Source organism: Mytilus edulis, chromosome 13 (genome assembly GCF_963676685.1).
Source record: "Mytilus edulis chromosome 13, xbMytEdul2.2, whole genome shotgun sequence".
NCBI classification, from domain to species: Eukaryota; Metazoa; Mollusca; class Bivalvia; order Mytilida; family Mytilidae; genus Mytilus; species Mytilus edulis.
In genome coordinates, this window is record NC_092356.1 from 6,999,082 (window position 1) to 7,012,641 (window position 13,560).

General features: G+C 30.9%; 1 protein-coding gene and 1 long non-coding RNA gene across 2 annotated transcripts; both read right to left on the bottom strand.

Annotated features, from left to right (window-relative positions):
* Positions 1-1,824: 1,824 nt before the first annotated feature.
* Positions 1,825-7,577, bottom strand: LOC139502012 (uncharacterized). Its single transcript, XR_011658708.1, has 3 exons — positions 7,464-7,577; positions 4,928-5,132; positions 1,825-1,943 (listed from the first exon to the last, which is right to left on the bottom strand). It is a non-coding gene; the product is annotated as an uncharacterized lncRNA (long non-coding RNA).
* Positions 7,578-9,951: 2,374 nt separating this feature from the next.
* Positions 9,952-11,181, bottom strand: LOC139502001 (uncharacterized protein KIAA1958-like). The gene is made up of 2 exons (XM_071291321.1): positions 10,655-11,181; positions 9,952-10,624 (listed from the first exon to the last, which is right to left on the bottom strand). Exons 1-2 carry the CDS (start codon positions 11,179-11,181, stop codon positions 9,952-9,954), a joined length of 1,200 nt encoding a protein of 399 aa, XP_071147422.1.
* Between the last annotated feature and the right edge of the window lie 2,379 nt (positions 11,182-13,560).

The window sequence follows — 13,560 nt, forward strand, 5'->3', positions numbered from 1 at the left end:
TAGAATAATTAAAATTCAGTTAATTGAGTGTGAGAGGCTATTTTAATCCACTTTATGAGTGTGTATTATATAATGTTAGAATGTAACAAACCTATCAAACACACCGTGAAAAATAACATTATCTCCCCTGGAAATGCTTAACAACACGACACAAAAAACTGCTACCTTTTTTTGCCCTATATCACATAATTATGAAAACACATTACATAGATAGGGAATACTGTGCTTGTCTACACGTTTGAATGTGTAGGTGGCACACTCAGAACGATCGTCTCTAGATTTTTTTTTGAAATTCGTCCCGGCCTTTCCCAGGTCAGGAATAACCACCAATTGGTGGATTATACCTCAATTGACGTATAATCCACCAATTGACATATAATGGTATAGACCAATTGGTGTATAATTCTTTGTTTTTCAAAACAAATTATTCTACCAAAATGGAGCATTGTTTTCTCAAAACCATATAGACTAATAATTAAGAATTGAATGCTCTTTTTTGTAAATTTATTGGGGTGTAAAAGCGTTGACCGAAGTACATTTTGTATGAAGCGCAGAAGCGCTTCATACTAAAAATGTGCGCACGGTCAACGCTTTTACAACCCTATAAAGTTATAAAAAAAAACATTCAATACTTATAATTACATTTTTACCTATAGGATCCTGAAAACACGCCTTTTATCAAGTTTTTATTTCATTTACCTGTGCACTTTATTGTGGGACCTCGTGTCATCATGAATGAAAAGTTTTATTGTGTGTTACAACTGCTTAAGGAATAACACGTGATGTACAGTTAGCCAATCAGAATAACGTATTATAGTGAAACATACATTTAATGTAATTATTGAGCAATAAATTATAATGTAGAAATAAAGATTTTTTTTTATATTTCCAGGTGAAAAGACATTAGATGGTCTGCGACCCCACAAACTGGATATTTCATCATCGGAGCTGAACTAAATTTATAGTTGTTCTCTGTATTAGTGTTTATTTCATCTTTAAATGTCTTAAATGATACCAGTTTTGTCTTTATATATACTAATGATGAACACATAATCTTGCAGTCCGTTATATACTATATACTATATATATACTAGTTCCGTGAAAAATATACGTTACCCTTAACTCTGAAACATATAAATGAACTAAAATAAAAAAAAACCCACAAAAAACAAACATACAAGACTTAAGAAGGATCAGAGGTTCCTGACTTGACCCCCCCCCCCCCCCCCTTTCCCCTTTTCTCCTAACTTGGTACAGGCGAAACAATGCAACGTGGTTAAACGTTTTTGAGAAATGGAAATGGGGAATGTGTCAAAAAGACAACAACCCGACCAAAGAGAAGACAACAGCCGAAGGTCACCAATGGGTCTTCAATGCAACGAGAAACTCCAACACCCAGAGGCATGATCCAGCTGGCCCTGAACAAAAATGTATACTAGGTCAGTGATAATGGACGTAATACTAAACTCCGAAATATACACATACAAAATAAATTTGAAAATCAAACAAAACTTATAAAGGCAAGAGGCTCCTGACTTGGAACAGGCGCAAAAATGCGGCGGGGTTAAACTTGTTTTTTGAGATCTCACCTCTAGCCAATGTAGAAAAAACAAACACACAACAATACGCGCAGTAAAACTCAGTTCATAAAGAAGTCCGAATCCGGTGTCAGAATAGATAACAAAAGAAACTAAACAAAATGACAATGATACATAAATTAACAAAGGACTACTAGCAGTTACTGACATGCCAGCTCAAGACCTCAATTTAACTGACTGAAAGATTATGTCTTCATCATATGAATATGTAAAGACAAAACTGGTATAATTTAAGACACTTAAAGATGAAATAAACACTAATACAGAGAACAACTATAAATTTAGTTCAGCTTCAATGATGAATATCCAGTTTGTGGGGTCGCAGACCATCTAATGTCTTTTCACCTGGAAATATAAAAAAAATCTTTATTTCTACATTAGAATTTATTACTTATCATTAGTCTTTCCACTATTCTGTCTATTCGCTTTTGAGACTGACCCTGTTTAGTCGAAGACTTTTAATTGTTAAAGCTATCTCCCCAAACACTTTGTGGCGAGATCTCCTCCGTAACATGAAAGAAAGCGACAAAGGAGAAGGTTCACGAAGGGTTAAAATTGGCCCGAAAGTTTTGAAGTTTTTTTTTAAATCGGGCCAAAATATTACAAATTTCACATAGAAATATTTGTGATAATATTATTAAGACAAAACATATATTTTGTTGGTATCTTCCGTAAAAATATATGAAGCTATGACCCCTTAAATAAACATTATTTGTATTCTAAGGTAGATTTTGGTAAATAATTTCCATTTGATTGTTTTTGGTATAATTAACCTTGGCCGCCATCCACGATCCAAAAAGTTTTTATAGCGATGAAATCTATATCAAAATTGGAATCTTTTAGTTACAAAACATTTTCATAGTAGGTGGTGGCCGAAGTGTTCTTGAAGCTTTTAGGTCTGAAAATTGCACAAAATCATCTTATTTTGACAAAATGTTCAAAATAGGCTGACTTAGGCGAATATTATGTATTTTAATGCAAAGAACTGATTTATATAGCATTAAGGCTTTTGAAATAGACCATTGTGACCTTTTTGGTGTTTTTTTTATAAAGTTTATATTTTAGGCCATTTTGTGCCATAAGTGAACCTTACCAAATTGTTCGCTATATCCCATGGATTTTTGTCCAATTTTGACGGAAGCGATACGTAGACTCCATATGAAAGTTATTCCCCCTAATGCATTTGATATAAGTGATATACATTTGTAACTGGTAAACCATAAGTAACAGAGACCTTGGGTCTGTTGATTTCAGGTCCTTGGTCCAAAGAATAAAACCAGGTCAAGGTCAATGATCAAGGTCAGAATTAAAATTTTGACTTTTCCTTGTTTATTGATCTCATCTGTCACTTTTAAAGATATATATATAAAATAACAAGTGCAAAATGTTTTCCTATTTGTGAATAAAATATGATACATTTGGTCTGAAACAATCCAATGACATCTTGTAAGAGTTAATGGATCTGAAATGATTCAATTTAAGGTTAATTAATTATTACTCCATGTTGATAGTACATGATAAAACCATAGGGTCTCTTACAAACTGTTTGTTGACATGTGACCTTGAAAAATACCAACCGGAAGTGACATAGAGTAAACCGGAAACAGCTATTTTTGTACTTATTTCAATGAAAACTTCAAGTACGTAGAAACTAGATATTTTTATGTAAATATACACATAAACCTATCATTTGAGACCGGAAGTGCATTTCGGAAAACAAGAAGTACCTAATATCTCCCATATTACTGGTAAAAGTATTAAGAAACCATTTTTTTTTTGGAATCAGTGTAAAGAAAGCTATAATGTGGGACCGGAAGTGACATTTATATAAACCTGAAGTTTACAATTATCTCCCTTATTTCAGGCAAAAATATATAGAAACATTTATTTATTGAATCAGTATGAAGAAACCTATGCTTGGATGCCAAAAGTAGCTTTGAGTTAACCGAAAAGAGCTTCTCATCAATACGCATATTATAAAAAAAATGAAAACAACACGTTTAATAATTTCTTGCGTCCGAAGCGCTTTTCTGGATTGACCTTCATCAGGAACGCTCAAATCCAAACATTTGAAATCCGAAGATGGATAAGTACCGAAACTGTTGAAGAGCTATATGTTAAAATTACCTATAATATATAGCCAAATACATCTAAAGTCAACTTTGCCTGAGGGAGTTGAGACCTTAGTTTCTAAATAATATCAAAATTTTTCAACGGACAATTTTAGTAAAGTTTGTTTAATTATGTTACCACCAAAGCACTGACTACTAAGCTGATGATACCCTCGGGGACTGATAGTCCACCAGCAGAGATATCTACCCAGTGATGTAAATAATTGAAAACAACACGTTTAATAATTTCTTTTGTCCGAAGCGCTATTCTGGATTTACGTTCATCAGGAACGCTCAAAGCCAAACATTTGAAATCCAAAGATGGATAAGTACCGAAACCGTTGAAGAGCTATATGACAAAATTACCTAAAATATATAGCCAAATACATCTAAAGCTAACTTTACCTGAGGGAGTTAAAACCTGAGTTTCATAATAATTTCAAAATTTATATACGGAAAATTTTAGTAAAGTTTGTTTAATCGTGTTAGTACCGAAGCACTGACTACTGAGCTGATGATACCATCGGGGACTGATAATCCACCAGCAGAGGTATCTACCCAGTGATTATAAAATTGACGAAAAAGACCTTGTTCTCTGAAAAAACGGTTTTTAAATATTATTTCACTATTAATCACTATATATGTCACCCGATGAGCAATGCCGGGTAACATATTATTTTTCTATCGTCTCTTTCCCTATTAATATTATTATTATTTCATCTTTTGTCTAAAGCATTCCTGTAAAACTGAAAGACAAATATTAACCAAACGTAAGCACAATCATGGCAATCACCATATGTAGATTTGCAATCCTTCTATGGCACTTAATGTAATGGCTGCCGTTACCATTGGGAACTGAAGAATTGTTAAATTATTTGAATACGACTACCCGTAATGGTGGTCATTTTAGAAACTCTTAATTAAAAAATAGCCATGGAGACAGCAAAATTGTGTAAAATTTCAAAAATCTTCAAATGTTCTGAAAATTTACAGATAGACGAACTACCGTTCACTTATAATTTTTTTTCAAAATGGCTGACACTTAGTGGCAATGGGGGAAGGTTAATATTTGTCTTTCAGTTTTACAGGAATGCTTAAGACAAAAGATGAAATAATAATAATATTAACAGGGAAAGAGACGTAATGGCAAATCTAGTCATTATTATTATTACAAAATTTATGTTAAATAAATAATAAATTCTTTAAATTTGTAATTACCAATAATTCGACGGTTCTATCCAAATAATGGGCATTGTCATCTCTTTTAACTCTGTTGAATTCAAGCCCTCCAAGTGGTGGCAGTAATCTGTAAGTCGTGGCTGTCCAATGACTGTTCCTGTTAAAACTGCCATTAGCATCATGAATATCGCACACAGAATCTTCACTATTTTCATTCTGCATGGGACTAAAATTATTTGTTCACCTAAAGTATAAGATAATATATAACATAATGTTTGTGCACACTAATTCCGGAAAAACTTCATCATATACGCTCAAAACATGAAACAAAGTTTTCAAAGTAAAATGTGGTAGATTAAGTTTAAAATATACAATGGAAAATTTAGCTTTGATATTGCTGAACTCATTAGACATACATGATATAGATAAACTCATTATTGATACCAGGATAAACATGTTGTATATCTTATATCTCCCTCGGTTTAATTAAATTATCCCGCCAGTGAGACTGCAATAGTTTAACTTTATAAAGGAAGTCATAGTGATGTCTATTAATTTAATCAGTTTATCCCCCTCCCATCCCCGACAAAAATAAAACACATCAAACAAAAACAATCAAAAAACCTCACACAAATGATCAGATTTTACTTTTATTAATTTTTTTTTTTAACTACTTTGTTTTGATTGTTATTGTCTTTGATAGAACAGCTTATCTTTTATATGGTTATTTCAAATGTAACTGTAAATTATGATTATTTCAAATATTTCAAATGTTACTGTAAAATATGATTATTTCAAATACTTCAAATGTTACTGTAAAATATGATTATTTCAAATGTTACTGTAAAATATGATTATTTCAAATATTTCAAATGTTACTGTAAAATATGATTATTTCAAATATTTCAAATGTTACTGTAAAATATGATTATTTCAAATATTTCAAATGTTACTGTAAAATATGATTATTTCAAATATTTCAAATGTTACTGTAAAATATGATTATTTCAAATATTTCAAATGTTACTGTAAAATATGATTATTTCAAATGTTACTGTAAAATATGATTATTTCAAATGTTACTGTAAAATATGATTATTTCAAATGTTACTGTAAAATATGATTATTTCAAATGTTACTGTAAAATATGATTTTCAAATATTTCAAATGTTACTGTAAAATATGATTATTTCAAATATTTCAAATGTTACTGTAAAATATGATTATTTCAAATACTTCAAATGTTACTGTAAAATATGATTATTTCAAATGTTACTGTAAAATATGATTATTTCAAATATTTCAAATGTTACTGTAAAATATGATTATTTCAAATATTTCAAATGTTACTGTAAAATATGATTATTTCAAATGTTACTGTAAAATATGATTATTTCAAATATTTCAAATGTTACTGTAAAATATGATTATTTCAAATGTTACTGTAAAATATGATTATTTCAAATGTTACTGTAAAATATGATTATTTCAAATGTTACTGTAAAATATGATTATTTCAAATGTTACTGTAAAATATGATTTTCAAATATTTCAAATGTTACTGTAAAATATGATTATTTCAAATATTTCAAATGTTACTGTAAAATATGATTATTTCAAATACTTCAAATGTTACTGTAAAATATGATTATTTCAAATGTTACTGTAAAATATGATTATTTCAAATATTTCAAATGTTACTGTAAAATATGATTATTTCAAATATTTCAAATGTTACTGTAAAATATGATTATTTCAAATGTTACTGTAAAATATGATTATTTCAAATATTTCAAATGTTACTGTAAAATATGATTATTTCAAATGTTACTGTAAAATATGATTATTTCAAATGTTACTGTAAAATATGATTTTCAAATATTTCAAATGTTACTGTAAAATATGATTATTTCAAATATTTCAAATGTTACTGTAAAATATGATTATTTCAAATATTTCAGATGTTACTGTAAAATATGATTATTTCAAATGTTACTGTAAAATATGATTATTTCAATTACTTCAAATACTACTGTAAAATATGATTATTTCAAATGTTACTGTAAAATATGTTTATTTCAAGTATTTCAAATGTTGCTGTAAAATATGATTGTTTCAAATATTTCAAATGTTACTCACTGTAAAATATGATTATTTCAAATATTTCAAATGTTACTGTAAAATATGATTATTTCAAATGTTACTGTAAAATATGATTATTTCAAATGTTACTGTAAAATATGATTCTTTCAAATGTTACTGTAAAATATGATTATTTCAAATGTTACTGTAAAATATGATTATTTCAAATATTACTGTAAAATAGGATTATTTCAAATAATACTGTAAAATAGGATTATTTCAAATGTTACTGTAAAATAGGATTATTTCAAATGTTACTGTAAAATATGAATATTTATGCAGAATTATTAAGGAAAAATGTTGTTGATTTGAAATTACTGAAAAGCACCTAAAAAATTATTAAGTGTTTTTTTCATTTGAACTCTTTGTCACAGAAGTCTAAAAACGTAGAAAAAAATCAGTTATTTCAAAACTTTTATTGTATTGTATTTACCTTGCTCTTTTTGGTGCTTAACCGAACAGGGAAATAACAGTATGTCTACACAAGATAAAACATCAATATCACACACAATTGTGTTGTTTATTGACAAGGCAAATCTTCTAATTCTTTAAGTATGTTTTTAAAGAGTTTAAAGGTTATGATCAACAGACTAAACAAATAGTAATTGAGCTTACCTCTATGCACTTAACTTTATTGTTTTTAGATTCTAATTTTAACAAAATTTAATCTGTGTGCACTTTTGTGCACATAGAGTCAATATGCGACCGAATTCTATTGAATCTTATTTTTCACGTTGTATTATAACGATATATGGTTATATGTTAACCAAACTAAATAAACTGAAAGTATTCAATACTTTTATTTGAAGTACCTTTTTGTCCTCTACACGGACACCAACTCTAAGATGTTGGAAAAATACGCTCTGTTTTGTATATGCTTAATCATAAGAAACACTTCTAGATATGGCAAATATCTCTACATGTGAAAAGAACCAGATTAACATGAATAACGACCCTTGAGATTTACAAACTTCTTATAACGGGAGAGCGTCAGTGTGTTTGAATGACTGGATCAATCTAAATGACTCAAAATATAATTCTAGGTACAGTAAAATTTTGAACATACCACAGATAAGTACATGTTATCTGGATATGGATATATAGATATAGAAAAATATCAGCCCACGAGCCAGAATATGAAGCTAAATGTCGAGTGAGCGTAGCGAACGAGCCATTTAGCTTCATATTCTGTCGAGTGGGCTGATATTTTTCAATATCTATACATTCCACATTTAGATAACATTTTTATCATCTTTCAAAGCAATGTTTTTAATCAAAATTTCCTTTTTTAATAATTTTGCGGGAATTGTTATTACCGGAGTGTCTCTGTTGTTACTAGGCAACATACGTCATCGAATATTAAACCGCGGAACATCTTGCGGCCAAAATAAGCAGGGTAAAATATTCCAATTAACTACATGAAGAAAAATGTTTTTTGTACATGATAATTCATATATGGGTGTATAATATTTGAAGATGATACAAAAAAGAAAAGAAACAAGGCTAAATGAAAGATTGAAAACAAAAGTATTTCATATCACCAGAAGAAGAAAATATTTACTCGCGGACTGCCGAACAACTTTTAAGCATGCGCTTCACAAAAGAAATCCAGAAACATCGCATCAAAATGTTGTTTGTATTAAGTCTGAGAGTACACGTACTTAAATATTTAGTAGTCGTAATTCGCTAAGGAGAAGTTAATTTGAGAAAGACGGATATTGGTAAATTGACCTTTTTGTATGTAATACCTCGACATCTCGCACCTTGTACCCGCCATTTGTACGTGAGAAGACATGGAAGGTAGGTGTTATTTTTATACCGACTTCCCCACCAAATTGCAGTGGGACGGTATTAGGTTCAAGTTATTGAGGAGTACTATTTCCTATACGTGCTTTGCCTAATGTCATCATTGATAAAAACATATTTTCCGGGGGTATTTTCTTCACTGAGGAACAAAAACAACCAGATCACCTGAAATTATGGAATGTTTTTTTTTCAATATTGCTTCGCTGCATACTGTTGGTCCATGTACATTAATATACATGTCATGACTTTTTTTTTTGTATCATTCTTTTGGTAACTTGGAGAATAATTGATAAGATATATCATGTTTATGATTCTTGAAATATGTATATATGCTTTCAGTGTATTCAACTAGGTAGCTCAGGGCTCAGAGCATCTCTATGAGAAGGTCTTAGGTTCAAATCCTAACTTAGTTACAATGAAGCAGTTAAATACTATAAATAGAATCTATACATGTATTCATCAATTAATATTTTGCCTACTTGAGTCTATCTCATGTGAATGATCAATGTACATATATAGCCAATATAAATATGATTTAATACACCAGTTTTCACATTGTAACTTGAACTGATATTTTATACATGTATCAATAGAAAACCGGACAACTTATACATGCTAATTGATAATCATAGAAAACCAAGTAAGGTGAACATTGAATTAATGTATTGATATCACTTTAATTTCAGATTTGAACAAAGTATTTTAAATTATCAGTTTTTATACTGATGCATAAATGAAATATAGAATATAATAAAATCCAAATTGTTCATGAATGATTTCGGTTTTAGTTATCACTATCACTATCACTGTCAATAATAAAAGTACGTTTTCGTTTGTTCACTTTGTTCAAGTTGTTCTTATTAGAGGGTTGTTGATTGGATGATGTTCCATTGTTAAAAGTAAAGTTAAAATTTCCACCATGAAAGGTTGCATTTGTATGAGATAAGATAAGGTAAGAGACTGTTCACGTTTTTATGTCCTGTCCTTTGAACAATTTCAGTGTCCTGAACTCCTACATCTTTTTGTTTTTGTATAGACCCTTTCCTTGCACTGTGACCTGTGAGCCTCTTGTCATTATTAGGCAGTGCTTCAGTTGCCATACTTTTTATTATTTTTTAAATTGATTTTGTACCGAACCTTTGAGCTTTGTACCAAAGTAATTTTGAGCCATAAGTATCGTCTAGGAATGTTGTGGCTTGTATATAAAATGGGGAATAATCTTTTTTCATTGTTTCTGGTCTTTTCTGTCGATAAAGTTTGTATGCGAATACTGGACATCTAGAGTGATCATTTTTATTCTCCATTGCAATTGGTCCTGTCTTCCGTAAATTGGAAAGATTGTCACCCTGCCTTGTTTTTGTTTGTCGTTCGCGACAATACTGGAGATATTCATCTCCATTTGTGTCCACCTTTAATGTTATATCCCCCCAACATAAATTGTAATGTTCTGTAACTCCCCGTAGACCAAAGTGGTAGTTGTTATTTATATGTTTTGTATTTATTAGAGAGCGCGGACTTGTTGCACCCATTACATTTTTAGAGTAGAACTTATTAATGTCATCGTCTGTTATAGGGTCAGCAGCATTTGGTTTATTTCCCAATCTAAGAGACTTCAAATTTTTAAATTTTGCACTGAATGTTTGTCTGCTTTTATAAAATTCATCATCCGTCATGATGTTGCATTGGTAGTTGCTGTCTTTTAGATACCGACTGATACTTTGTTGGATGGATTTCAACGGTGTTGGTTCGTACTCCATAGTGCCATTGGTTTGTCTTTCTTTTGTGGCACTGATAAAAAAGAAACCTAAAAAGCGGTCCTATTCATGTGGAGGGATTTCATCAATTTTTCTGGTATCATTATGTTTAGTTTTCAAATATGATTGAAAGATGTTGAGATCAGATTTGGTTTTTCTGCAGGTATTTTTGCTTTCTTGTTCTTTTATGAATGATTCTAATTCAGCGTCTGTTACATCTCTGAATCTTTGATGGTCAGTTAACGTTGATGTAGTGGTTGCTTGTTTTTTGTTTACATTTTTTGCTGCGATATCTTCAATTTCTTTTTCTGAGTGTACATTGTCATCTTGTTGTTTTTGTGTAATTTGATTGGATTGGATGTTTACTGGGAGATTTTTATACCGCTCAATTGATCTAGGTTTTGAAAAGTCCCAATAATTACAACATGGGCTATTCATTTCACTTAAGCGTTCATTTGTGTCTTCTTCTGATTCCCATATTGCATCATCATCAGTTTGACTTTGACTTTCATGTGCTGAATTTCCCCCGAATTGATGTAAAAAATGTCTGTTTGATTGGTCTTCAAAGGCATCATTTTTGTTAGTAGCCATTTTGTATGTTTGTTTTGTTTTGTTTTAACAGACGAAAATAAGAACTTAGACTTGTCAGAAAGGGGTTGTTGTATTGCTGTAGATTTTTTTTTGGCCATTTTTTTATTTAAAATGAAACGTTCAATCTAGAGTGTATATAACATGTGCATTTAATTAATCAATTTTCATTATTAATTTTACTGTGAATTTGATATTCACTATACGTTTTTTTAATAATCTAAACTGCCACCCCCGCATTGTTGACATTTGTATCGATAGATTGATCTCAATACAGGTCAGATCAATAGTTCAAATCAGGTCAAATAGTTCAGTCCCGCCAGAACTTATCAAGACTGCCGTCGACACCGTTTTATCAACATATCGTTTCAGAATGTAAAGTAATTTTAGGAAAAAAGAAATGGTCTATTGTAAAATAAGTACTGCAAGTGTAATTTGTTTTATTAAAAGAATATATTTGGTGACTTGTCACCATTACAATACAAGGCAATATGTTGGGAGAATTTGTTGATAAGTCCTGTTCACTTGATAATGTCTCCTCACTTGCACGTGCTAACTGGATACGAGTTTTACGGATATGTTGAGGAAGCTGATTTAGCGGTAGGGAAGGATGAAAAGAACTACTACGTACGATAACAGATCATTCAAATACATAGCAGCAACTACCGGAAAGAAAACAGTTTTTCTCTTTTTAAGAGATGGCTTCAGTCCACGAATTGTTCGAACTGCCGTTGATAAGTCTGCTGATAGTTAAAATTTGCGTGTGTTTGCTTCCTGCTCACACTGTCCAGTCTGGTTTCTTTGCGCATAGTTATTCTAGCGGAGACCCAAAGTGGCGTGTTGGTCCCCGCTTGAATCTTTGTTCAGCTCACTAAACGTGTTGTCTTGCCTCGTAGTAATGTATATAATTTGTTTCCCTGCTGCAGGAAAAGCTCGTGCTTTGGTTTTTGATATCATAGCATTGCATCTACGGATCGAGTAAAAAAATATTAATACATTCATGGAGAGAGATGGATATCAAAGCATTACATATACGGAGAAGAAAAGAGAATATTAATAAATCCACGTATAGAGAGATGGATATAAAATAGGGATGTCAAAAGATCTAAAATTTAATACTCGGATGAATCTAAAACGTCTATTGAAAAGATTAAGTTTTAGGTGGGATGCGTGTTTTTGTAACTAACTTTCATAAACATATTAACGAAAGGCAAACGTACTACAAACACAGCATGGTCCTCTATTTTTTGTTTTGTTTTGTGTCAATTAAACAATGAATTACCGACCGCCGTTTCTACAAATAAGCTATCATAATAGCAATTATTGTTTGTGTACGTCTTCATGAACCAAATTCCAATAACAGAAAAACACTTTGTTGCATATGAATTCCGACAAAGTAGACAATTTATGTATCATCTGTTCCTGAGGAGTTGATACTTTTTATAATACGACTTGTTCATTAATTTGTCACCAGCAATATTGGACTTTGTCGTTTGTCTGAATTTCTGTTTTTTAGCCAAGACGTTTACAGTTTAATTTTTCGACCTTTGGGTTTGAATGTCGCTCTCGTACTTTCGCCTATCTTTAAATTGTAAATTAAACAATTATAGATTAAAGTTTTATTTACAGAGTATTTAAATTAATTTATGTACATCTCATACCAATCACGTTTACACAGAAGTCTTGATTAACAAACAAAGGTAAGTTTTTACGGCTTGTGATGAGTCATGAAAGTGTTGATCCGAGTACAAACACCGTTACAAATGGCTCTAATCAGTTATGTAGGATTCACCATAGGTCACTTTAATTTGTTCTTGTTCAGAAATATGATCTGGTTTACAATTTCAAATTTTTGTTACAAGTTGTCCAATTGAAAACATTCCCTCGGAAGGAAAGTACGTTGCAGCATGGTACTACTATAACAAATAGTATCCTCATGATAAACATATTTATGTTGTTAATTGAATTTTTTTTAGTATTACGAGGGGGATATTTCGACGGAACTAAAGTGAGTGGAAATTTGAAGACAAATATCTCAAGATGTATAACACGCAAACGAGTATCCGAGTACTAAAACTGTACTCGAGTACTTGGCCTTCCGAGCGAGTACCCGAGTACTCGAGTACTCGTTGCCATTCCTAATATAAAAGCATTACATATACGGAAAAGAAAAGAGAATATTAATACATCCACGTAGAGAGAGATGGATACCATAGCATAAAATCTACGGAAGAGGAAAGAGAATATTAATACATGCACGTAGTGAGAGATGGATACCATAGCATAAAATCTACGGAAGAGGAAAGAGAATATTAATACATGCACGTAGTAAGAGATGGATACCATAGCATAAAATCTACGGAAGAGGAAAGAGAATATTAA

What these genes read in the sequence shown, in the direction of transcription:
- LOC139502001 (XM_071291321.1), bottom strand. Translation starts at nt 11,181, where the DNA reads ATGGCTACTAACAAAAATGATGCCTTTGAAGACCAATCAAACAGACAT. An exon ending in GAAATCCCTCCACATGAATA is followed by an intron (nt 10,625 to 10,654) that starts GGACCGCTTTTT and finishes CTTTTTTATCAG; the next exon opens with TGCCACAAAAGAAAGACAAA.